This window comes from Microcaecilia unicolor, chromosome 8, assembly GCF_901765095.1.
Source record: "Microcaecilia unicolor chromosome 8, aMicUni1.1, whole genome shotgun sequence".
In the NCBI taxonomy this organism is placed as follows: domain Eukaryota; kingdom Metazoa; phylum Chordata; class Amphibia; order Gymnophiona; family Siphonopidae; genus Microcaecilia; species Microcaecilia unicolor.
In genome coordinates, this window is record NC_044038.1 from 14,659,694 (window position 1) to 14,687,559 (window position 27,866).

The window sequence follows — 27,866 nt, forward strand, 5'->3', positions numbered from 1 at the left end:
AATTCAAATGAGAGAGAAAGAATCATCTGTAGCTGTTGCCTCTGTAAGCAGATCACCTGAGACTCTTGTCATAGACCCCAATTAGTGAAAACGGGAATAAATCAACAGTAGACACTTGTCAGTACCTTTCATCTGTTAGATACATATAGAAGTCCATAGAACACTACACAGTTCCAGGAATAACATGTATAGAATGTTTGTACGTTTAGGAATCTAGCCAGGTGCTCATGGTCTGGATTGGCTGTGGACTGAAAGGTGGGCTTGATAGGACCTTTGAGCTTTTCTCAGTGTGGAATTAAATATGTACTTATGTAGTAGAACTATAAATATACATATATATTTTCACAGATGCAGCCATCAAAAAACTGCTCACTGTGTATATGCTCCCGGCATACTTGCAGGAAGAATGCTCAATCTCAACCACCAGACCCAAGTGATGCACTAGTGAGAACACAGAGGCCAACTGAGCGGAGGGAATTCCATCCAAGATAAATATCTGGATACGAGAGGGCATCTATCTCTGCCGCTGACAAGTCATTTTAGCAAGAGAGTAAGCGAGGCACATGGAAGGTCAGAGCGAAAAGAAGTAGTTCTAGAACTGGGACCTCCCCTTAAGGTACTATCCATTGAGAACTCCCAGAAGTTTTTTTTTTTTTTTTTCCAATGGTCACGAAATTGACGGAGTAAAAAGCTGCCAAAAAAGACTACCGAGACCCCAAAGAGAATGAAGAAAAAATTCCTTCTTGGGAGCTAGAAAGTAAAATTTTACTCTGCAAAATAGAGCAAGGTAATGGCCAAAGGCCCAAGAACATCCAGAGAAAACAGAAAGTGGGACGCTTGTAGAGAAGACAAAAACAGTCTGCGCCAACTTGACTAAACAAAGAGAGAAAAATAGAGACATGCTACGAAATCTAATGAGATCACACAAGAGCTCAAAAGAGAGATCAAATGAGAGACCTGGCTACATGCACCCCGTAACCTAGAGTGTGCCCGAAATGCACCACCCGTTGTTTGACCTGACAACTCTGCCAATAAGACTGTCTGTAATGAACCAGACATCTAGGAAAGGATGAAACGAGGAGACGTTGTTTCATGAGCGCTGCTGCTACTACGACCATAACTTAAGAAAAAAGTGCGCGGAGCCGACGTGAGACCAAAGAGCAGGGCAAGAAAACTGGTAATGAGGACCTTCTCATCATCCTCGTATCGTGGACATTACTCCTCCTATACTGAGATGTACTAAGATGTACCGACCCACGCCCATAAGAAATGAATGTGGTACTTGCAACCTGGATTGACCACAACTGAGGACAGGATGCTGGGCTTAATGAACTCTTAGACTTTCCCCGTATGACAATACTCATATACTAATAGCAAAAATGCACAGGAAGTGAAAGAATCCCCTTCCAATTGAAAGGAAGGTCTGGAGTGAGGACGTATAGAATGAAAATGAAAGGATCACCATATGTTGAGCGTGGACTGAGACACACTGGCCTTTAATTTTACCGGATCTCCCCAAACCTCGTATCATGTCATGCCTCCTTCCTCACTGAGATGTACAGAGATGAACAGACGCACACTCACGAGATATGAATGTGGTATTTGCAATCTGGATTGACCCCATCTGAAAACAGGATGGGGACTCTTGGCCTTTCCCATTATGGCAACACTTATGCCCTTATGGCAAAAAATGCACAGAAAATGAGAGAATCTCCTTCCAAGAGAAAAAAACTCTGGAGAGAGGAAGAATAAAATGAAAATGAAAAGGAATAGACTTGGAAAATACCTATTACGGAAAAGGTGGTGAATTTGTGCCACAGGAGACAAGACTGTACCTGACATCAAGAAAGCTTGAAACAAGACCCTAAAATCTGTAAGGAAGAGAAAGGGATAGCAGATATTATGGATGTCATACTGGACAAAACCAGAATGTTTACCATGTGCCCAGGCTGAATAGACAGAGGAAACAAAAATACAAGTAGATGGCGTGAGGACCTCCCAAAATCCTTAAGTGGGAGAAAATGCAAATTGACCGGATAACTTTACTCACTAAGTGGACATATATCTTGTAAGTCCTAGAAGAAAACTAAGATAACACATGAGAAACTCCAAGACAGTTGGAAAGTAGAGAAGACGTGAATAAAACATGCCTTCTAAAGCATCTGAGAAAACTGGGTGCTCGGTAGACAGGACTGAGTCTCCTAGAATATGAGAACCATCTGAACCATGTAGCCTATGCAGCTGTCATCTGCTATGCCAAAGAGAAAGCATAGCCATGAAAGAAAATTGCTGAAAGGAAGTAAGACCTTATGTCCAGAATTGCAAAGTATGCAACAATTGAGTATCAGACAATGTATTTCATTGCACATGGCATCTGAACCATATAGCCTACGCTCTAGAGAACGTTTAAGATCTTAAAACACTGTATAAGAACACAGCCACGGAGGAAAATTTCCTGAAAGGAATTAAGATCTTATATTCAGCATTGTAAAGTACCAAACAATAGACTATCCAGCAATGTAGTTCTATCCACATGGCACCTGAACCAGATAGCCTATGCCATAGAAAATGTTTGTTAAGTTCTTAAAAACACTGTATAACATCATAGCCATGAAGGGAAATGCTTGAAAGGAACTAAGAAATTATGGCCAGATTTGTAAAGTACTAATCAATTGACTATTAGACAATGTAGTCCTATTCACCAGGAAATGAGAAAGACACAGAGTGACGTACACTGGACCCCCATAAAAATTCCCGACTGAGCTGCACTTTGAATCGTAGTCTTGCCAAGAACAAAGAAATCGCCAACTGAGCTGCACTTTAATTCACAACATTGCTAGCAACCAAAAAGTCCCCAACGGAGAAAAAACAGAGGGAAAAACAAAATGAGCGCCATTCGCATCGTAGCATTTTTTTTTTTTTTTTTTAATAGCTTGAAAAATACATGTAAAAATTAATTTCGGGGCAAATATACTACCAATTGCCCCAACTACCGGAGAAACAATATCTCCTTTCCATTGCACAAACAGCCAAACACAGTAAAAGCAGAAAAACGCTGCCGCGTCAAGGGAAATTGCAGCTGCAAGCAAAACAATGGCGGCCAAGCGCGCCAAAATGAGAAGAATAAAGTTCGGGGGAGAAAACCACTGACCGGACCGACGAAGAAGCAGGAAATCCGTGCCGCCGAAAAACAGATAGCCTCCGATGCCGCACAAAACATGGTTTAGCCTCTGGCCCGAACAGGAACCGTCAATACAGCTCACAAGCTATACAGACCCGTCCACAAGCGAGCACGCGCTTAACAGTTCACGCCTCTTTTTTTTTTTTTTTTTTTACAACTACCGCCGCTAACAACGCCGGATAGCAGAGGAAAAATAATTAAGATAACAAAAAAACGCCGATTAAAGTCACAGATGCTGACTTATCCCTTTTTTTTTTTTTTTTTTTTAAATAGCTCCGCCAGAAAAGAAAATAAAGACTCTTCAAACAGAATAAGACAAAAGAGCTACCTGCTCGTTATAAGCCTGGGGAAAGCAAAAACTAATTCCTTTAAATTTCTCTCAATTGAATTAATTCTTTTAATTTTCTTTTACTTGATTTAATTCTTTAAAAACAGCTGACTATTAAAAGTGGCTGCCTCTCCCAAAGACGGTACACCTTTCCAGAGAAAGGGACGGCCCTTCCCTGCTAAGCCAGGGAGATGGGGAGGAAGGGGGGTGGACTCGAGACACCCGAGTTTAACACCCCAGATGCTGTCAAAGAAAGAAAAGAAACCCTGTCAAGCCTCTAATTACGATTCCAGGCACAGAAGAAGTATTATAAATATATCTGTAATATCTTATAGAGAGAGAGAGAGAGAGACTAATGGGCTCACTTCCTACCTGCTGAGAGACTGAGAAAATACTGGGGCTAAGGTCACATGGCCAGGGCTCCTATTGGCTCTCTAGAGTCAGAGTTTTTCTCAGTCTCCACCTGCTGGTAGGCGGGCACAACCCAACAGTCCAATCCTGGTCCGGTCCGGAGGGACGCTAAGGAAGTGCTGATTGGTTTGTTAAGCTAATTAAGTTACATGCGTTGTTACAGAATACGCTTGGATTTTAGCGCAGAATGCTAGGCGAACTATATAGAATCTGGCGGTAGGTGTAGAGATGGTAGTAGCTAAAGTGCAGATACTGCAGATAAAGGCTTTGGTGAACTTGTTCATGAACCTGCAGCAGCAGAAGATAAACCATAGAAGTTAATGAAAAAGTTAAAGAGGATTAACTACAATTACATTGACTCCTGCAGTTAAAGAGGAGATATTGTATGTTTATGCTACAAACTCTATATTTAAATCAAGAGGGTATATCAAGAGTGGGAGCAAAGAGGAATAGTGCCACAGGAATAGCTGCAAAAAGCAACTAATACAAATTTAAGGGAAAGGGAAAGATCAAAATAAAGACGTATGTGAGCGATATCATCTTAAAACAATTGAGAGCTTCTGTAGAAAAAGAGAGAGAGAGAGAGAGAAAGAAGAGACCTAGGCAGAAACACCAGAAGAAAGTTACAGTTGTATGCAGAGGAAGAAAGAGAAAGAATCTGAAAAGGAGCAAGAGGGGGAAAAAAAAGGCTGGTGTACAGGGAAAAGGAGAGAATTTAGAAAAGACGACTGATGTGGAGAGAAAAAGCAACCCAGAACAAAATATCAAAAGAAATGTTGATGATAGAAGAGAAGGAGGAGGCTAGGAACAGAGTGCTAGAAGGAAGGCTGAGAGAGATGATAGATAAATGAAGGCAGGCTAAGAAGTCAACTGAAGAGGAAGAAGAAAGGCAGGAGAAAGACCCAAAGGTGGAGGAATTGAATTAATGGTTGATATCTTAGCCTATTTGGAAACATATGATTATACTGCACTCTTTCATGGAGCTGTGGCAAAAGGGGGCCTGCGCTGGCGTCGGCGCTTGTTTTTGACGCACACTGACGCCCCCTTTTACCGCAGCGGGTAAAAGGCAGGGCTTATTTTTTAAAGAAGTGGACATGCAGCAAGTGAAGCACTTACTATGCACCCATTTCAGGTGGGAGCACTTACCACCACCCATTGAGATGGCGGTAAGGGCTCCCGCACTAACCCAGCAGTAACGCCAGAAATGGTGTGCACTGGGGTGGGAACTACCAAGCTCAGTCTTGGTCATGTGTAGTTTCAGATGGCGCTGAGACATTCAGGCAGGCTGATACTTTGTCCTGGATTTCGGCTGAGATTTCTGGTGTGGAGAGGTAGATCTGGGAGTCATCAGCATAAAGATGATACTGAAAGCCATGGGATGAGATCAGAGTACCAAGGGAAGAAGTATAGATGGAGAAAAGAAGAGGTCCCAGGACAGATCCCTGAGGTACACCAACTGACAGTGGGATAGAAGTGGAGGAGGATCCACCAGAGTATACACTAAAGGTAAGCTGGGAGAGATAAGAAGAAAACCAGGAAAGAACAGAGCCCTGAAATCCAAGTGAGGACAGCGTATCAAGGAGTAGGCTGTGATCAACAGTGTCAAAAGCAGCAGATAGATTGAGAAGGATGAGGATAGAATAGAGACCTTTGGATCTGGCCAGGAACAGGTCATTGGAGACTTTAGAAAGCGCTGTTTCAGTTGAATGAAGGGGACGAAAGCCAGATTGAAGTGGATCAAGGATAGCTTGAGATGAAAGAAAGTCAAGGCAATGACGGTGAACAGCACGTTCAAGTATGTTGGATAGAAAAGGGAGGAGGGAGATGGGGCGATAGTTGGAAGGACAGGTAGGGTCCAATGAAGGTTTTTTAAGGAGTGGTGTGACTACGGCATGTTTGAAGGCATCAGGAACAGTCGCAGTGGAAAGTGAAAGATTGAGGATATGACAGATAAAAGGGATGACAGTAGGAGAGATAATTCTAAGTAGATGGGTGGGAATAGGATCAGAGGAACAGGTAGTTAGTTTAGAGGAGGAAAGAAGAAATGTAGTTTCCTCTTCAGTGTTTTCAGAAAAGGAAGAAAAGGAGGCAGGAGTTGGAGGTTTGAGAGAATGAACTAAGGAAACGAGAGGTGGAGGTGACCTGGTTGAGAATTCAAGTTTAATCTTGTGAACCTTATCATGAAAGTACTCAGCCAGAGTCTGGGGAGAAAGTGAAGGAGGAGTTGGAGGTGAAGGCACTTTGAGGAGAGAGTTCAGTGTGGCAAAGAGACATCAAGGGTTTGAGCCAAAGATGGAACATATTGATCAGAGGCATAGCTAGGTGGGGCACGGGGGAATGGGCCCCCACAGACTTAGTCCTGGGCCCCTCTACTTTTGACCCCAGCCCCGCCACTTTCGACCCGCCGCTGCAAGGTACCTTTGCTGGTGCCAGCCTTAGTCTTCAGCGCCGGTCTCGGGCACGTTCGCTGATCTGTGCTGTGAGTCCTGACGTCCAGTTTGTATGTCCTGCACTTTCCTTTAAGTGAAAAACTGAGCAGTTTCACTTAAAGGAACATGCAGGACTCACAGCATAGATCAGCGAACATGCCAGAGACCAGTGCTGAAGAAGACTAAGGCTGGCGGGGGTTGGAGACCCCTGCCAGCAAAGGTACCTTGTGGCAGCAGGGGAAGGGGGTCAAAAGTGGCAGGGGAGGGTCAGTGGAGGGGGGGGTCGACGGCTGAGGGAGGTGGGCTAAAATGTGCCCCCCCACCTTGGGTTCTGGACCCCCTCCCACCGAGGTCTGGCTACGCCTCTGATATTGACAGGTAAGAGAGCATGAGGAGTTCGAAAGTAAGGTGACTAATTTCAAGAAAGTTTGCACAAGATTAAAGCATTAGGGACTATTTTCTATTATTTTTCCATCCAAACATGAAATAACTGCTTTTAATATGAACTCCATTTTCACATACATGCAACTTGGATTTCTGCTTTCCTTTGCAAGAGTGTGCCCATCCTGTTTCGAACGACACATTGATAAAGCCCAGCATCAGACTGCTGCAAGGATGGAATAACATACCTATAGAAAACAAATAAAAAGGATAATGTTAAAACTATTCTGCTTGATAAAAATGAGTAATATTCAATGTTATTTAATCATCAAATGAAAAGCCATAAGCAAACTTCTTCCCTAAGACAAGTGACAGCTAATAGGGAGAGCAATTTATAATAGGAATCCTAAACAGGAAAGACACATACGCACATATATCATACTTGATTTTTCAAGACAACATAAATGCCCATGTGCTTATAAAATACAGCCTACCCAAACGCTCCAGCACAAAATTACATCCAGTCTGAGGCAAAAGTAACTTTGTGCAAGTAAGAATAGAGGAGTGTATGGGTGTGGGTGTGTGTTTTATAAGAAATTGCCCCAGGTACAAATAAGTACCTGTATATGTAAGCCGCATTCAGCCTGCCATGAGTGGGAAAGCACGGGGTACAAGTATAACAAAAAAAAAAAAATAAGCACAAGTAACAATCCTGCCCTGTTATGCCCGTCCCCCCCCCCCCCCCCTCCCTTTAGAATGCTACACTTATATTATTCGATTTTCATTTATTTATTTAGTATTTTTGATTACACACTACATCAATCAACTTCAGGGCATGGTACTAAAAACTCCGTAAAATTCTCCCTACAACTACCTAACCCTTCCCACCCAACCCAAAAACTACAGTTCCAGCTCACAACCCACTCAGCCATGTTAAAAACCCCCACAGAAATATCCTTCTTGCCCCTATCCCCCCAAAAGCAAAACAAAACAAAGACAGTAAACTACATCACCAAAACCAAACGCTTGGCCAAAAAGCCACACTTTTAGCCATTTCTGTAAATTCCAATAATTCACCTCCATTCAAAGGTCAAGAGGGATGCAAATTCACAAACTGAGAGCTACATGCAAAAGGACCTGCACAGACAATTGAAGTGACCTGGAAAGAACATAAGGCAACAACAGGCTCTAAAGATAATCTGTGCACTCTTAATGCAAAGCATGGTAAACTAATAAAAATCTTAGTATATTTATTTATTATTTCATGGATTTATATATCCCGCTTTAAAATCAAAGCGGGTTACTGTCAGACTTCTGAGTTCTTGTACCAAGTAGAGCGCTGCTCAGCCCGGTACTCGGACCAGGTTCTGCTTGGCGGCTGTACAACCCCGGGATTCACCTGCGTTGATTGCCGTTCCCCAGAGGTTGAGCCCCAAGGTGCAGGCAGACTGCGGGATTTACGGGACTGAGCTGGAAACGGGGTGATGAATGTATCGGTCAGGCAGGCAGCAGGTCAAGAGAGTAATCCAGGTACAAGTGGCAGTGAGTAGGCAGGCTGTCAGGTTCGCCCAGTAGTGAGCCCTTGTGCCCGATGGAGGAAGATTCTCCACCGATCTGTCGGCTAACCTCGAGCTCCCCCTGTGTCTCCCTCCGTTCCCCAGGGGTTGAGCCCCCAGGTGCGAGAAGCCAACAGCAGGAGGAACTGAGTCCAGAACAAAGTCCACGGGGAACGGCCAAGCCACAGGCAAAAGAAGGACCAGGAGCAACAGTGGTCAGTACTAGGCAGCAAACAGAAGCAAATCCAGGAACAGGCAGGTCAATACCAGGCAGCAATCAGTGGAAGAACCAGGAACAGGCAATCAGTAGAAGAACCAGGATCAGGCAGTGGTCAGTACAAGGCAGCAAACAGTAGCGAATCCAGGAACAGGCAGAGGTCAATACCAGGCAGCAATCAGTAGAAGAACCAGGAACAGGCAGTGGTCAGTACCAGGTAGCAATCAGTAGCAAATCCAGGAACAGGCAGAAGTCGATACCAGGCAACAAACAGAAGAAAAACCAGAAGCACTGCAACTACCCAGGAAACTGAATAGAAGCCGAAGCATGGGAGGACTGGAGGCAGGGCTTTAAATAGGACAGGAATTAGGCCAAAACATGCACAGCTGTCTTCAAGATGGCTGCCCCCACCAGAGATGTCCTCAAGCCCAAATATGGACTTCCTTCCTGGGGCTGCCCAGCTCCAAGATGGCTGCCCCATCCTAAGACGCCCACCTCTAAGATGGCTGCCCAATCCTGGAGATGCCCACATCCAAGATAGCCGCCATCTCCTCAGATGCCCAACCTACGCAGGCAGGGAACATCACACAGGCAGCAGGCAAGAGAGTAATCCAGGTACAGGCGAAAGTCATCAGGCAGGCGGCAGGCAAGAGAGTAATCCAGATGCAGGCGAAAGTCAGTAGGCAGGCAGCAGGCAGAAGGGTAATCCAGGTACAGGCGAAAGTCAGCAGGCAGGCGGCAGGCAAGAGAGTAATCCAGATGTGTAAGTCAGTAGGCAGGCGGCAGGCAGAAGGTTAATCCAGGTACAGGCAAGTCAGCAATGAGGATCAGTAGATAAGAAGCGGACTACAGAGTTAGAAACACCTACCAAAGTGGAAGCCGAAGCATGGAATCCAGGGAGAGCTCAGCTGATAAAGTGCTGGCGTCTGACATCAGCAGGGAGAAGGGGCACAGCCATAGGACAAGAGCAGGGAAAGGAGGAATGAAGACCAATAGGAGAGAAGCAAGGGAAGCCAGGCAGAGGAAGAGCAGACCCAGGTGGGTGGAAGCAAAGCAATCAAGAAGCCTGGAAACCAGGCAGAGAGAGAGGGCAGAAACAGGTGCACGGAAGCAAAGCAATTAAGGAGCCTACAACCACCGTTCTCTGAACAAACCCAGAGAAGACTACACACACATGGCTCAGGCAGTGCTAGTCAAGTGTGCGTGTCGATGGGACCCCGCGCAGCCCGAGGACACCGCTTGCATTGATGTAGGGGACCTGACAGTTGCAATAAAAACATAAAAACATTCACAATATAAAACATATCCATCAGACATTAATGGACATATAAACTCATAGTGCCTTTTTACCAAGCTGCTGCAAAAGGGGGCCTGCGCTGGCATTGATGCGTGTTTTTGACGCATGCCAAGGCCCCCTTTTATCGAAGCGGGTAAAAGGGAGGTCCTTCTTTTTTTAAAAAAATGGCCGTGCGGCAAGTGAAGGATTTGCCGTGCGGCCATTTTGGGGGAGAGTCCTTGGGTGGCGGTAAGGGCTCCCATACTAACCAGGAGGTAATCGAGCAGCACAGCACTGCCCGATTGCTGCCGGGTACACACCAATGCTACAAAAATAAATATATTTTTGTAGCACTGGACATGACGGCGTGCTGGAGATGGGAACTACTACCGGGCTGCTGAAGTAGCCTGGCGGTACTTCCTTTTTAGCGAGTGGTAAGCTCGCATTGGGCTTACTGCCACGTTTTAAAGGGGCCCATAAATCTTAAGCACCATAAACATATTAGAAAGATCTGCTAAGACAGACTAATCTTCATCCATCAATAAACGTTTTTACAAAATAAAAAGCTTCCAACAATTTCTTAAATTGTTGATAATCTGTACAAAGTCTTAAATAACCCAGCAGGTGACTGATTCCAAAAGTGTCCCCCCCCCCCCCCTCACCCCAGATACCGAAAAAGCATGATTCCTTGTTTCTGATAAACGACAAACAGACACAACTCATTGCTACTTCATCACAGAACGTAGATCTCATTGTGGCTCATACATAAGCAAAGAATCCACAAAATATTGTGGAATCCTCTCCCCTCTCCAGTCGGTTCAAAACTCTGCTGCCCGTCTCATCTTCCGCCAGGGTCGCTTTACTCATACTACCCCTCTCCTCAAGTCGCTTCACCGGCTCCCTATCCGTTTTCGCATCCTGTTCAAACTTCTTCTACTAACCTATAAATGTACTCACTCTGCTGCTCCCCAGTATCTCTCCACACTCGTCCTTCCCTACACCCCTTCCCGTGCACTCCGCTCCATGGATAAATCCTTATCTGTTCCCTTCTCCACTACTGCCAACTCCAGACTTCGCGCCTTTTGTCTCGCTGCACCCTACGCCTGGAATAAACTTCCTGAGCCCCTACGTCTTGCCCCATCCTTGGCCACCTTTAAATCTAGACTGAAAGCCCACCTCTTTAACATTGCTTTTGACTTGTAACCACTCGCCTCCACCTACCCTCCTCTCTTCCTTCCCGTTCACATTAATTGATTTGATTACTTTATTTATTTTTTGTCTATTAGATTGTAAGCTCTTTGAGCAGGGACTGTCTTTCTTCTATGTTTGTGCAGCACTGCGTACGCCTTGTAGCACTATAGAAATGCTAAATAGTAGTAGTAGTAGTAATTTTACCATATATACGTTAATGGATCAATGTCAAAATATTATACATATTTTTACATTTTTATTCTTTTTCAAGTGAACAAACAAGTATAATATTGACAAAGCAAAGCACTGTAGAATTCAATCAAATAAAATAAGAAAATTATATTAAGGGAGTTCCTATCATGCCACCCAAACTATTTAAAAAAAAAAGGGAGAACCAAGGGAAAACTTGGAAGCTGGGTATATATAGGAAAATATCAAAGTAGAACAAACATGTTCATTACAGGGAGGTTATACCAAATTCCAAAAGCCCTGACATACCAATCAGACCATGTCCTGGATAACAACAGGTAGCTCCAACTTTTTATCTTCAAGTACAAATTTTAGCTGTTCTGGGTCAAAAAAACTGATGAAAGGACAATAATATGTTTACAGGAAAAATGAAGCTGGAATGGTCCTCCAAGAGAAACACCTGCTTCTTTAAAGAAAGAAACTTCCTAGGCTCTTGTGTAATTCTAGCAACATCTGGAAAAATCTAAAATTTGTGACCCAGAAACAATACAAATCTATAATAAAAATTAACCTCAATATATGCTCTTGATGTTGTGGAAAAACAAAAACCGCAATTAAAGTGACTCGCCTAAAGACCTCAGAAGGATCCAAATGTTCAAGAAGTCCTGTATGATCCAAGCTCTCTACAGCTATGTCACCAGAAACCAATCCAGCAGTCCCTTTTTGAACATCACCATTTCCTTCCCATTTGTTCATAGATTTCACAGGAATAAAATACACTTTTGCAAAAAGGGGCAAAGTAGTCTTTAGGAATCTTCAATACCTCTTTCAAATCCCTTGGAAGTAGTATGGGGTGCTTTAGGACAGAGAGCCCTTGGCCACAACTCCTCCATCTCCGGAAATGCCAAAACTGGGGGAAGGAGGGGCAAGTATCTCATCTGGACTCAGCAAAATGTCGAGCTCCAATGGGGCCACTGCTTCCATCAGCCCTGAAGTGGACAGAAGCAAAGAATGCTCCTTAGGGGTAACAAGCTCCATGATGGTAGTTTGCCAAAAAGAGGGTGAAAGATGGGGAGCAATTGCAACCTTATGCTTCCCCATGATGCACAACCAGGGGAGCTAACATGAAGCACCTCCTATCCATGTCTTCCATCAAGCTGTCACCTTGGATCTTCTAATGAAAGGATTTCAAACTGTACCCAACAATGCACTGGCAGCCAATACAAGGCTATTATCAGGAAAGTCGCATAATCAATCTGTGTATATAGGGCTAAATTCTATATATGGGGCCGAAAAAAAATACGCTTAGACGTATTCTATAAACTATGCCTAAAGTAAGGCACGATTTATAGAATACGCCTAACACCCATACTCACAACTAAATTTGGTTGTGGGTATTTACACCAAGTAAAATTTAGTTTTAGTGCTGGATTCTTTTGTTTCATTACGGTGAAAAGTCCTGCACGGTTTTGTTTTGTTTCATTATGGCTGAAAAAGTCCAAGTCTTAGGAACACCCAAATCCAGCCCTTAACACGCCCCCTTGAGACCTGGACACACTGCAGATGAACAGCATAGAAAAACGTCTGAAAAAACAGGTTTCAAAAATACCGATTTGGACGTTTTTGGGAGAAAATGCTGCTTTATGCCACTTTTTAGACGCTTTTCTCTTTCGAAAATGACCACAAAGACACAAATACACTTTAAATTATTATGGTGTTTTTTTTTTTTTATTATTTTAGGGACCCTTTTACTAAAGGGTTGGCGCATGGCAAAAGGCTTGCCACGTGTCAATCCAGAACTACTGCTGGCAGGAGCCGAGAAGTAGTTCCCACCCCCCAGTGCGTACCATTTCCGGTGCTACAAAAAAGCTTATATTTTTGTAGCACCGGTGCTTACCCAGCGGTAATCGGGCAGCAGCCCTTACCACCACCTCAATGGGTGACCGTAAGTGCTTCCCCCCCCCCCCCCCCCCCCCCCACAACATGGCCATGCGGCAAGTGGTTCACTTACTGTATGGCCATTTCTTGTCCAGAATAACAGATAGCCTTTTACCAACTGAGGTTAAAGAGGGGCCTCAGTGCACGTCAAAAAACACATGCTGATGCTAGCAAAGGCCCCCTTTGACTGTATCTTAGTAAAAGGACCCTTTAGTTAATGGCCTAGCTCCTTCTTACATGCTTTGGTTTGGGAGGTTTTTAATGTTAATTTTGTGTACATTTTATATTTCTAATTATTTTGATCTGGCTTGTGATCATTAACATAAAGGCTTTCCTAATTTTTTTTAGGTTTTCTCTTTAATCCCAAGTTCCAAAGGGTACCTCATAGCTTTGTCTATTTACAGTTTTGCAAGTTTTTCATAACCACCTTGTTCCGTAAGTAGCATAGTACAGCATCTAATCCATTTATATATGTACTTCCTTTCCGTGGTCAGAAATATTTGTTTTAACATTTCCATCTTTCCCTGATCACTTCTCTGCAAATCACACCTTAGCTGCTATCAGTCTTACAGTCTTCTCCTCCGGCCTTCTTCCTTTCCCTGAGACAGCATACTCAGTGGTGGGTGTCAGCAGTGATATAAGGGGGTGGGGGGGTGGGAAACCAGGGAAGCAGTCAAAACCAGCACCCTCGTCTTATTTTGATCGGATCTAGATCGGATCTTTCAGGAATCTACCAATTCAGAGAAATCATATTTAGGACCTGAAGATTCAGAGGAAAGGGCTACTGAAAGTCTGGGAACTGCAGAGGGTTTGGAACTGCAGATTAATAGTATCATATCCAGTGAGTAGAGAAAGGCAGGTAGCATAACCATAGATTGATGGCTCCAGGCCTGAAGCACTCTCAAGCAAGAGAACGTAGTTCAGAACACAAGAGATTACTCTGGTCTTTTAACTCCTCATTGTCCCTCAATCTCAGGCCCAGCACCGGCACTCATGGAGGGATCCCACAGGGAGCGCAATTTTATGACAGGTTGCCTAGGTTTGGAAATTGAGAAGGTGTTTATTTGTAACCTATTTTTATAAAATACTAGAGGGAAAGCAGCAGAAATTACAGCTACATTTATTTATTTATTTGTAGCATTTGTATCCCACATTTTCTCACCTATTTGCAGGCTCAATGTGGCTTACATTTTCCATAATGGTGATCACCAATTCCGGAAGAGAAATACATATTTAAGGTGAAGGAGACAGAGAGGATTAGGAATACAGTTACAGAAAGTGCATTTTCATAATCAGAAATAAGAGATGTTGAATTAACTTCAATCGTGATAGATTAACTTGGATAATCAGAAATATTAAACTTCAATCTTGTTGATTAGTATGGACAATCGGGAAGTACAGAATTATGTTTAGTGAAGATTCGGTGTAAAATTTTGATTAACTAGTATTTAGGATGGATTATTGTAGTATGCTTTGTTGAATAGGTTAGTTTTCAATAATTTACGGAAATCATTTATGTCGTGTGTTGTTTTTATTGATTTAGGTAGTTTGTTCCATATTTGCGTACTTATATAAGAGAAACTGGATGCATATGTTAATTTGTATTTCATTCCTTTGCAGTTGGGGTAGTGAAGGTTCAGAAACGTGCTCTGCTGCTGCCTGCAGCGCTTCCACATGGAGATGAGAGGCGCTGTCAGGTCAGTGCAGGGGGCCCGATACGGAGTGGGGCGGGAGCGGCAGCGGGGATGGGGGGGGGGGGGGGAGGGTGGAGGTTGGTGCGCACGATGTTCGTTTCCAGGCTCCAGCGGCAGCGTCCGACAGTCCAACTCCATTTCCCTCTCTGTTCTGCCCTCTGACGTCATCATGTCTTGACGCGAGGGCGGGACAGAAAGGGAAGTCTCTACTGCGCATTTGCCATTTATATGTTTGATTACATTTGTACCCCACATTTTCACACCTATTTGCAGGCTCAATTTGGCTTACATAGTGCCGTGAGGTGTAAAGAAACAAAAATAGAGTGAAGTTATTTACAATAAAATAGATATGAACAGACACATCGGGGACTCATAGAGAGGAAAGTTATATAACAATCATAAAGTTCAATACAAGTTTGGATATCTTTGTGTTGCTGGATTTAGGTAATTAAGTTTGGTCAGTAGGATATGCTCTTCCGAACAGGTAGGTCTTTAGTAATTTCCGGAAGTTGAGGTGGTCGTACGTAGATCTCATGGTTTTTGGGAGAACATTCCAGAGTCTTGTACCTATAAATGAGAAGCTGCATCCATGAATTGATTTATACTTGAGACCTTAGCACCCAATTAGCTTATTAGTTTATGTGCAGATATGCAATCTGTACCCAAAATTGTATGCCCAGGGCAACCTATACAGAATCCAGTGGACTGTGCATAACCCCTGAGGTAATTTTATAAGATTATCTATGTGCATTAGTGTTTACCACAAAAAATTATTAAATTTCCCCACAAAAAGCATTTATAAAATGACCTCCTTAGCCTGCTAATTGTTAATAATGGTCTTTATACAAATGTATAGAATTAATTGCACTGGAAACTATCAGAATTTTAATATGAACAGAGAGAATGAATAATATAGGCAATTCTGAAATAAAGTATGAAAGTATCCAATCCCTTCAGTCATCCTTTTGAGATCTAATCACAAGACTAAGAAAACCTGATGTTAAAGTATAAAGAAAAAATAAACCTGGCTGAATGTCATAAATTTAATGGAATGGTTGTATAAGAAAATGTCTCTCTCAAAAACTGCAATCTGTGGCTCTGAATAGGAATGATTTGCAAGCGAAGAAGATTCAAATCACTTTGGTTGCAAATTAGGAACAGTGTCACCTGAAATAATTACCATCATTTAGTTTAACCAGCCTGGAATGAATGGCCACCTACAACCAAATGATAGTAATAGATAATTTTCTTTTGCTACTAAGTATTGATTACATTTCCAAAGGGAGCATAACCAATTTGAACAACTGGCTTGAGAAATCTAAAACCCAGGCTTGATATTACCAGAGAAAAGTCTGGAGACAACAGAAACAAGAAGGCTAAAAACTCAAAAAGCTCTCAAGTGACAAAATGTTGCACAGTGATCAAACCATAGATATTCCTTGCAAAACACTACACTGTAGGAAAAAGACAAAAATGTTATAGAATAAAACTATTGCTTCCAATTTCCTTCCTTCCATCACTGTGTCTCTTCTTTCTCCTCATTGTTTACCTCCCATTCACCCTACTGCTCGTCTCTTCTGGGCATAAAGGTTGCTTACCTGAAATTGAGGCTCTCCTTGGACAGCAGAATAAGTCAGCCATACAATGGTGATATCATCCAACAAAGCCAGGAATGGATTTTCTCTCCCAGAGGTCAGGGGAACCATTTAAGTAAGTAAGTAACCTCGCTTTGTTCATGGATAAGAAGGATGAGTCAGCCCCACGGTGGTGACTCTAGCTTAAGGGTGCAAAAGGGGTGGGTATGGAGGTTCTGGTGTCATCATGAGCACACTTTATAGCCTCTTATAGTGCTGTGGTAGGATGAAGATGCAAGAGCATGGGTGACCGAGGAAAGGAGCTGCGGGAACTTTATTTTGATCACCCAGTCCAAGCACCGAAGAAGCTGAATGACCCATGAAGTTGCCTCCACATTGTCCTGATAGGAGGACATGTGAATCAGCTAGTTGTCCAGGTTAGGAAGGACCCAGATCCCCTTGTATTGCAGGAAGGCTGCTGCCACCACCACCTTGGAAAATGTCCTGAGAGCTATGGCCAGCTTGAAGGGCACAACCCTGAACTGGAAGTAGTGACTGAGCACTGCAAAGTACAAGAATTGCTGATGAGGCAGATACACATCTTTAAGGTCCAAGCTGGCGAGTAACTCCCTCACCTGAACAGAAGTGATGACCGAATGCAGAGTCTCCATGCGAAAGGGGAAGACACAGAGGCACCGGTTCACGCTTTTGAGGTCCAAGATCGAACGAACCATGCCTTCCTTCTTGGGACCACAAAGTAGACAGAGTAACTGCCCTGCCCCCGTTCTGCAGGAGGAATTGGCACAATCATCCAAAGCTCCAGTAAGGAGGTGACCATACCCAAAACTTGAGCCACCTTGGCACCCCTGCGACATGGGGACTGCAGAAAGAGGGGAGCGACCAGAAAAGAGAACTCCAGCTTGTACCTGTCCCGCAGAATATCCAGAACCCACTGGTCTGAGATGAAAGTGGACCAGAACATAGTAACATAGTAGATGACGGCAGAAAAAGACCTGCACGGTCCATCCAGTCTGCCCAACAAGATAACTCATATTTGCTGCTTTTTGTGTATACCCTACTTTGATTTGTACCTGTGCTCTTCAGGGCACAGACCGTATAAGTCTGCCCACCACTAGCCCCGCCTCCCAACCACCGGCTCTGGCATAGACCGTATAAGTCTGCCCAGCACTATCCCCGCCTCCCACCACCGTCTCTGGCACAGACCGTATAAGTCTGCCCAGCGCTATCCCTGCCTCCCAACCTCCAGTCCCGCCTCCCACCACTGGCTCTGCTATCCAATCTCGGTTAAGCTCCTGAGGATCCTTTCCTTCTGAACAGGATTGCCTGAAGGTGCCTCCTCCTCCCCCAATGGGAAGGGAATAGGGTCGGCCTGGCATCATTGTGACTGTCTAGGAGCGCTAGGTGCTCTCGTGGCCTATGAGGTGGACTTCCTCTCCCCCTCCCCCCCCCCAAAAGGACTGACGGGAAGGAAACCAGGACCTACTACTACTACTTAACATTTCTAGAGCACTACTAGGGTTACGCAGCGCTGTACAATTTAACAAAGAGAGACAGTCCCTGCTCAAAGAGCTTACAATCTAATAGACAAGTGAACGGTCGGTCCGATAGGGGCAGTCAAATTGGGGCAGTCTGGATTCACTGAACGGTAAGGGTTAGGTGCCGAACGCAGCATTGAAGAGGTGGGCTTTAAGCAAAGACTTGAAGACGGGCAGGGAGGGGGCTTGGCGTAAGGGCTCAGGAAGGTTGTTCCAAGCATAGGGTGAGGCAAGGCAGAATGAGCAGAGCCTGGAGTTGGCGGTGGTGACCTATGACCATAAGCCTGCTGGCCTGGCCTGTATTTCCTATTGTCCCAAAACCTCGACACTGCTGACTCCGCCAAGCAAGTTGAAGATTTTGGTTTGTTCTCTGGCAGCCTAGCTCGTTAACCAAATGCTACGTTCCTCCTCAAATAGCCACTTGCCTCTGAACAGCAATTTCACCAGGCAATCTTTAAAGCCTGAAACTACGCCCAATGTTTCAACCAGCACTGCCTCCAGGTAGAAACTGCCAACGACATACTCTTGGCAAACGCCCGTAACATATCATACACTGTGTCTGCAAGATAGGCCAGTGTGGTGTGGGCAACCTCCTGTAACCCTATCCACTAGAGCCACTGCAGGCAGGCCCGAGCCACAAACAAGGAGCAAATCATTGCCTGCAGCCCAAGGTCCACCACCTCAAAACCCTGTTTCAAGGAATGCTCCAATTTCCTGTCTTGCAGATCCTGAAGGGAAATGCCACCCCTTCAATTAGCTTAATAGTCTTCATGAGTTGATAAAGGCATGCCATGGAGGACTGGTGTCAGGAGCAACCCATTCAGCGGAAATCAAGTCCTGAATGTCCGGATGCATGGGAAACTCCTTTGACAAGCCCTTAAGGCCCTTCATAAGAATAGAGGACTGATCCTTTGTGTGAGTCAGGAAGGACTCCTCAATGAAGATGGTTGCAAGTACCTCAGAAATAAGCAAACAACTTTTCCTGGTGAAATAACTGGAGCACCCTCTGGTCGTCCCCTTCCTCAGGAGGGAGCTCACCCTCTTCCAAGGGCTTCCACAGAGAGGGCCCTTCAGAGCACAGGGAGACCTCCAACATGGGGGACGCCTGGGAGGAAAAAGACCCATGCTCTTCCTGAAAATCCAATCTGATTCTATTAGGGGCTGAAGGAGCCACCTGAGCCCCACCAGAGCCTGGTAGCTGAGCTCCCTGCTTAAGAAGGAAGGCCTAGTGCAGCAACAATACAAACTCAGGAGAAAAAGGAGTCCCATGCACCAGCACTGAGCCTGAAGACCCATTCTGGGAAGCCCCCTCTAAATCAGGCAACATCTGACACTGTGCAGTTCCTGCCGCATGCCCCAATAAGGCCACAGTTTCCACCTCACCTGTAGGGGAACTGCACCATCCAGCCATGAGAGAGCCCAACACTAAAGATGTCATCTCACCCACAGCAGAACTGGCTTCAGACTTCCCCACCCCCTTCGAGTGCTAGTCTGCACACCATGCAGCAGCCTGAGGACGAGCGGTAGCCTCCACAACAGGAGCAGCATTTGGCTCCTTCCGCTGGAGCCACCATTGCCCTGCGCACGGTCTCCACCAGGACCCCCAAGGAACTGCTCTTACCTCGCAGCCCACCCATTTGGAGGCTGTACCAGAGCTCCACACGAGCGCAGTCCTGCTCTGCCCTACTCTGTTTCCCAGTAGGTTGCTGCAATCAATAAAATTGTTGCAAGGCAGCACCAGAGAGCAGAAGAGAGGAAGAAGATAGTGAGAGGCTCTGCAGGGAACAGAGACAGTGATCTGGCACCACCAGATATGACTCCCACCTAGTTGTCACCTGCTAAGTTTGACTAGAAGACCAGTTGACCAACTGGGCCAGGAGCAGGGATTTCAGAACCAGGATCAGAACAGCATGTCCATCCATCTGCTGGAGATAGAAAATACTGGAGAAACCGGCTGGCTGGGACTATATGTAGCAGCTCAGTTCTGGATTTTGTATCCCAAACCACATGTCATAGAATAGTGGGAAGTAACATAATGGAAACAGTGATTTAAAAAGCTATTTACATGCTGAGATCCTCACCACTTACACCCAGAAAACAGAGCACTGTTTTGGTGGGGAGGAATATCTACACATGCATTCCTCATTTTACGGGTAGGAGTCACGCTTCTGTACCGTTCCTGAATGCACTGCCTCCATGTTATGCAAATGGTGGATATCTTAAAAACCTGATAACTTATATAGGACAATCAAAAGGAAATGCATGAGGAGAACATAAAGATCAAGGTCTTTATACAACTATGTAATACTTTGTTATTTACATTATTTAGCATAATTTAAAGAACTGTAAATATTTATTTTGAGGGGATCACATAATAAAAATGCCAGGGTATAAGAAGAAGTTGAAGGGGGATAGACTCAAAAGTAATCAAAGGAAATACTTCTTTACAGAAAGGGTGGCGGATGCGTGGAATGACCCCCCTCAGTGGATGTGATGGAGACAAGGACTGTATCTGATTCAAGAAAGCATGGGAGTCCTTTAAATTATGCAAAACAGTGTAAATGACAAAATATTATATGGTTGTGCAGATCCTTGATCTTTATGTTCTCCACATGCATTTCCTCTGGATTCTCCTACATAAGTTGATTCCCAGGTGGGTACCTGTCTCAATATCAGTGGTTCTCATTCCAGTCTTTAGGACACACTCAGCCAATCAGGTTTTCAAGATATCTAGTATTTACATACAGTGGAGGCATGTGGGATCTTTTGGGGGAGGGAGGAAGAGATGGCAGATGAAATGGATGGGCAGACTGGATAGGCCATATGGCCTTTATCTGCCGTCATTTTCTCTGTTTCTATTTAAAATACTTTCATGTTTATTTGCCCGTTTGCATATTTTCATTTGCACCAGTTTTGGCTTGAGCTCTGTCTTCCTTTATCCACAAACCCTTTATTTTACTTCTGGGGCATTGCTGTGCAATCTTTTCTCTATTTTCTCCTTGCTTAAAGGAAGTCACCCCATGTAAGTTCCTTTTCTGTAGCAACTCCTGGGATACCTTCACCACTCCGTGAAAGGCCTGCTACAGATTAATATTAATTGATGTTGTCCTAGAAAGTTCTATCATAGCCTCTTCAAGTATACCTGCTTCAATTAGAAAACCTAAACCAGTAAACAGTGAATTTGCAAAAACATCTGGTGCAAACCAGTTATTTTTGACCTATTGCTACACATCTAGATCCCAGAGAATATGCATTCAGATATACTTTTTAAATCAAGATTCTCTAGTCATAAAAAATGTCATAATAAGTTCATAACAAAACCCAATATTAGCTTAGTGTTCAGTTTGATATATTTGTGACTCTAGAAGCAAAAAAAAAAAAAATATTATGTTGAGGTTCAGCTATAAATATTTAAGACAAGCTTCTGTATGCAAAGTCACTGCAAGAACACATGCTGTGCATGCATAATTACCTACTTGGTATAAATAAAAGCTTTCCACCCTGAGTAATATAGGTGTTCTTTTAGGGTCATCAATGCAAAGCCACACTGTGCACAAATTAGAATTATCTCTTTATCCACAGAGTTTGTTATGCTGCATAATGGAATAGCTTAGTCCAGTCAGAGTTCAGAGATTATTTGAACTAAAATCTATGTGAGTTTAACAGCTAATATACTGCAGTATGTTTTAGTTGTTAGTTACGGGGCAACTTTCAAAGGAATATATGTTTATCCATAAGAGAAAACAGCACTTTTAAAATGACCCCTGGCAGGCATGTAGGTAATTTCCAAACTGCCCTCTCATAGGAGAAATTTGGGTGCAGGGCCCGGTGTGAAACAACATCCATGCCTGCATTATCAGTTCCTCTGGTTAAACTCCATATCTACTCCCACATCATTCTGTAATTGCAAGCGTCTTTCCTTTTTTTTTTTTTCTATTCATTTTCATGCATCAAAAGACACCAATCCATTTTCAACAAGTACATGTCTGAAAGCACATCTGTAGATTTTCTGCCTATTCAAGTCCAAATATCCTGCTTAAAGGGGGGACTTTTTAAAGAATCTTTCATGTGTAAAGGTCTTTTTTTTTCTATGCAAAAGGGCTTTTATAAAATTAACCCAGAGGTTATGCACAGTGATAAGACAGCATGTACTTTATGCGACAGGCGTAGACATATTCAGGGCAGAATTCAGAGGAGCATGGGTGGAGTTGCAATTTATATACGTAGTTAATAAAATGTGCATGCGATTCACACGTGAACTTTTACGCCTGTTTCTGAGCAACCGTAAGGGTCCATGGCTTCTATCTGGAAAAGGGGTTTTCATCCCCAGTCCTCGGGACACACCTAGCCAGTCAGATTTTCAGGATACCCACAATGAATATGCATGAGACAGATTTGCATAGAATGGAGGTAGTGCATGCAAATTTATCTCATGCATATTTATTGTGGCTATCCTGAAAACCTGACTGGCTAGATGTGTCCCAAAGACTGGGCTGAGAGATCCCTGATCCAGAAGTATGTGTGTATCTATAAAAGAGAGTAAAACTAAGTGCCTTCTTGCCCTTTCAACCTAGGAAACCTGTTAGAAAATCATCCACAAAAAAAGCAGCATTAGATAAAAGAAATACACAAGTCAATTCCTAGAAAAAGAAACCTCTGGGCTGATATCCAACAGAAGTCATATACATTCACCAGCAGCCGGTGAATATACAACTTCTCTATCCAAAGACTGTCAAATTTTATATACAGAATTAGAAAAGGTACAGAGAAGAGCAACCAAAATGATTGAAGGGATGGACCAACTCTCATAATAGAAAGGGTTAGGGATGTAAGAGTTCTTTGGTCTGGAGTAGAGAGTTGCACGGGAACGGGGTTCGCGGGAATCCCGCAGTTCCTGCGGGGTTCCCGCGGGGATGGAAGCAGCTCTGCGGGGTTCCCGCGGGGACGGAGGCAGTTCCTGCGGGGTTCCCGCGGGGATGGAAGCAGTTCTGCGGTCTTCTCGTAGAAGTGTAAGCTGCACCTGCACCAGCCTCTCATCTACCGAATACCAATTTCTTTGAGTGCTGTCTTCTCCTCCTCCTCTTCTTCTTTGCTTTAACAGCACAAATGTGGAAAGTCTTCCATTAAGGAGGTGGTAGAGTCACAAATGATGACTGAATTCAAAAAGGCGTGGGATGAACACAGAGGATCTCTAATTAGAAAATGGACGTTATATAAAACCTAACCTTAAATGGCTGCATGTGTGTGGATGTGTCAAGTGACGCTTAGATGGCGACTCTGGCTGTGATGAACTAGGGCTGATACCTGGCAGACTTGTATGGTCTGTGTCTCATACATGGCAATCTGGTTTAGGATGGGCTGGAAAGGGCTTAGACAGCAACTTCAGTGGCTGGAACATGAGGACAGTGCTGGACAGACTTTTACGGTCTGTGTCCCACAAATGAGAAGACGGATAGACTGGAGTGGGCTTCAACGGCAACCCCAGTAGTTGGAACATAAGGATAGGGCCAGATAGACTTCTGTGGTCTTTGTTCTAGAAACACGAAAGAAAGACCATAATCAAGTATATAATATCACACTCATTGATTTAATGATGAATTGATCATGAGTGTGACTATTGGGCAGAGTGGATGGACCGTTCAGGTCTATTTGCTGTCACTTACTATGTTACTATTAATCCTCTTTGCTACCAGGCTGGTGCACAGACCTCAGCTCTGACACAGGCACGAGAATCAGATGTCACCTGACCTACTGGCGTGTGCATGTGGCGACCTCTCAGCACACAGTGCAAGTGAATTGGAGACAAGTCTTACATGTGCGCACCAGAGTTTTCCAACTTCCAACTTCCATTCCTTCCTTGCCTACAGTGCTGTGGCTCAAATCCAGAGAGAGACTGAGGGAGCTAACTGGAATTTTCTTTTATGTACCATTAAAATTCTTACGGGGACAGGTGGGGATGGGTTAAATTCTTGCGGGGACGGGTGGGGACGGGTTGGGATGGGTTAAATTTTTGCGGGGATGGGTGGGAATGGGTAAGATTCCAGCGGGGACGGGTGGGGACGGGTAAGATTCCAGCAGGGACGGGCGGGGATGGATAAGATTTCTGTCCCCGTGCAACTCTCTAGTCTGGAGAAAAGATGGCTGAGTGGAGATGTTATAAGATAGAGGTCTATAAAATCCTGATGGAGTGCAACAGGTAAACATAAATCAATTTTTTACAAAAAGTACGAAGACATGGGGGACATACCATCAATACTAAGTAGTACATTTAAAACAAATCAGAGAGGGGAGATGTGATAGTGACATTTAAATACCTCTGTAACACAAATTCACAAGAGGTGGACCTCTTTCAGTTAAAAAGGAAGCTCTGTAATGAGGGGATATGGGATGAAGGTGAAAGGGGATAGACTCAGGAGTAATCTAAGGAAATACCTCTTTACTGAAAGAGTGCAAGATGCAAGGTGGAGGTAATAGAAATGAAGACTGTTTCTAAATTCAAGAAAGCATAAGACAAGCACAAAGGATCTCTAAGGGAGAAGAAGGGATAGTAGACGTTAGTAGATGGCATGGATGAGCAGACTGGATAAGTCATATGATCTTTATTTGCCATCATTTTCTCTGTTTCTATATTTAAATTAAACTCTGGAACTCATTACCACCCTGTATGGTCTCATTCTGTGGTAAAAGCAGTTAGTGTAGCTGGCTTTAACTCTGGGGATAAGAGGCATGGACACTTGCTACTTTTTAGGATCCCACCAGGTTGAAAACAGGACGCTGGCTATATAGACCTTTAGTCTGACCCAGTTTAGCAATTCTTATGTATTGGGCCAAAAATCTGACGCGCGTCTGAAAAATAAAAAGAAGTGAGGAGTTCCAATATCTCAATATAAAAAGAAAAATATATAAAACTTAAGGTAAAGGCATATCACATAAATGAAGAGATCTACATAATTGGTGCATAAATTACAAACAGAGAAGCGAAACTAACTAGTTAACCAGTCCCACTTGCCAAAACTGAAGATCTATCCGAAATGAATTTAGTAAGCTGATTTGGCACCAAGAAAACATATTTCAACCCATTATATTTAACTACACATTTACAGGGAAAATTAAGCCAAAATAAGGCTCCAAGCTGCAAGACACCTGGGGCAGAAGCAAAAAAAACCCTCTTCTTCTTTTGAGTAGCGTTAGACACATCTGGAAACATCCTAGTCTTCAAGCCATATAATTGTGTACCCTTATGATGGGTTCAGATAGAAACAATTAAAGTAGAAGAGGCTTCACTTCTTCAGACCTTCCTAGAATACCAGTCAAATTTAATAAATCAAAAGACTCCTGTGTCCCAGTTCCAGAAACTTCTCTTATATCTTGTTTCTTGAAAGGTGGACGGTAACAACATTTAGAAATAACTGGAAGAGCACCCTCAGTAATCTGAAGGACCTCTATCGTATATTTCCTCATCATATCACAAGGTGAAATTAATTTTAACTTAGGAAAATGAATCAATCCCAAATTCTTTTTCTGGATCATATTTCCCAACATTTCCAGTTTAAACTGCAAAGAAGTGTGTCCTTTTATTAAATATGATGAAGTAGAATCTTACAACTTCGTTTTATCATGTTCAAAAACATTAAGCTGCTGTTTGAGGCCTTGAACACTCGAAATTACCAATTGTTGATCTTTCTGAGCAGTCTGGAACTGAGGTGAAAGTAAACTGATTTGTCTTAATAGAAGAGATAGAGCCTCCCAAAGGGAAACGTTAACTACTTTTGGCTTTACTCCCAGAATTGAAACATTCTGAATAGCTGGAAGGGAAGTTAAAGCCTCTACCTGAGAGGGCTTACCAACTGCAGAATTTTCTATTGTTGGAATAGTAGAGGAGACCACAGCAATATCCTGCAAGCTTGCCTGTTCCAGTCATTCCCCAATGCCGACTGTAGTGGGGATAGATGCCAATTTGTGGATGAGAACTGTCCAGGTGGCTACTCGCTGGATACCATTTCAGTTAATTTGAGAGGAAATAGTGTAAAAAAAGTGGAATCGAGCGGGAGTGATGGACAAAAAATGAAATGTTTCCAAACTTTAAAAGTATGTGTTTTGAGCTTGGAGTGGATTATTTTAAGTCTCTTCTTTTGGGATAGGTGTAGTTTGGGGGATGTGGGAGGGCATTACCCCCCCCCCCCCCCACACACACACATACACACAAATGAAGGAGAATGCCCTTCGTTTGTCTGGAAGGGAAAAGGGATGTGTTTGGCTTTTTTCATTTGTTATGGGTGGCATTTGGTTAAGTGGTAATTGTCCTAGGTAGCAATTGTCCAGATGGGCATTGGTGAGTGGGAACTGTCTAGGTAGGAACTGACCTAGAACCCACTGAATTATACTGGTTATTCAGCAGCCTCCCATGAAAAAATCTCTGCAAGTATTTAATTAAATGGCAAGTTCTTATCATGTAAAACTTTGATAACACAAGCACCTAAAGAAATATCCTTCCCATTTAAAAAGCCATTCACATTACAATAACCTTCAAATTATTTATCCTTCAAAAATAATCTCAGAAAGAATATAGTATACTTCAAGGCTCACAAATAATCAAACACATTCAGCTAACAAACAAGCAAGCATTATAAACAAATTAAGGAAAATAATAAAAATATAGATGGTCAATTACTTGTATTCACTGGTGAAGGCTGTGATTTCACTGTCATTACGTAACCATTTGAATTCCAACGGCCAACTGCCTTCCGCAAGGCAGGTAAGAACCAGACGATTCCCCTCAAGGTGGATCTGTGGTAGACCAGGCTCTGTCTTGAAGTAAGGTGCAACATCATCTGAAACACAGAAAAGGTAGAACCGTTAATCAGCTCTACGGATGGAAACACAAAGAACAAAGTACAAGAGTCATATTTGGTCTATTTTTACCCTGAGCAAATATCTATAGAAAAAAAAAGATTTTGCAGAAATGATTAGCACAACTGAAGTGAGTGAAGGAAAGGAAGGGCCATCTCAGTGGCAATGATGCCATGCAGAAAGAATCATTCCAAATGCAAGTCTTCGACTCTCCCTGTCAGCCAGGGCTGGGGATGCTGCTGAGGTGGCATTCACAGTCCTGGCGGGTGGAAGAATTATAGTCATTGCAAAATGGTACCACCTAATATCAAGACCTAGGTCCCATAATTACAAAATTCCAGAAGGAGCTGTTGTAAATGGCCCCGAGCTGAGGGCTATCACTGTGAAAACTGGATTAGAGAATGTTGGAAAGGGATAAAAAAAATGGGGGGGGGGAACCCTGGTAATTGACAATGAATTCCCATGAAACTAGATACCAACCCTTGTTCTAACTGAAACAGAAGATCAAAAGAATAAGAGACCAGATCATAGAAATAAATACAACCAATCTAGAAACATCGACATATTTTACATCTTTCCTTGATTAATACGTTTCCATATTTTCACTTCCTGTCTTTCTCAATCACAGGGAACTTCAGATTATACCTTTTCTAAAACTTATAGAGTTCAAAACTAGGAAATATCATTTTATTTTTATAGCTACCTCCAGAAGGAGGTAGTCAGGATCTGGTCCGCGGTCAGGGCAGGCAGCAAACAAGCAATGGTCAGGATTTGGTCCGAAGTCAGGGCAGGCAGCAAATAACAGAGTCCAAAACAGGCAAAGGTCAAAAATCAGGAACCAATACAAGAAGGTCCAACTGCACTGCAACTACCCAGGAACCGAATAGAAGCCGAAGCACAGAAGGACTAAAGGCAAGGCTTTAAATAGTAAGGCAATCAGAGTCAACCATCCTCAGCTGAATCCAAAATGGCTGCCCCCACAGGAGATCTCAAAGGACCAAATATGGGCTTCCTTTCCTAAGCAAAGATAGCTTCCTAAGAGATGATCTATCCAAGATGGCTGTACCCCTAGAGCTATCCAAGATGGCTACGACT

The 27,866-nt window shown here is 43.5% G+C and overlaps 1 protein-coding gene across 1 annotated transcript in view; it reads right to left on the reverse strand.

Moving 5' to 3' along the window:
- SDK1 (sidekick cell adhesion molecule 1) overlaps positions 1–27,056 on the reverse strand; it is a 734,579-nt gene extending 707,523 nt beyond the window's left edge. The window contains exons 1-3 of the mRNA XM_030212035.1: positions 26,981–27,056; positions 26,593–26,752; positions 6,872–6,978 (exon numbers count right to left, since the gene is read on the reverse strand). Of these exons, the coding sequence (XP_030067895.1) occupies positions 6,872–6,978; positions 26,593–26,752; positions 26,981–27,056 (343 nt within the window). The remainder of the gene's footprint in view (positions 1–6,871; positions 6,979–26,592; positions 26,753–26,980) is intronic.
- Positions 27,057–27,866: the final 810 nt, after the last annotated feature.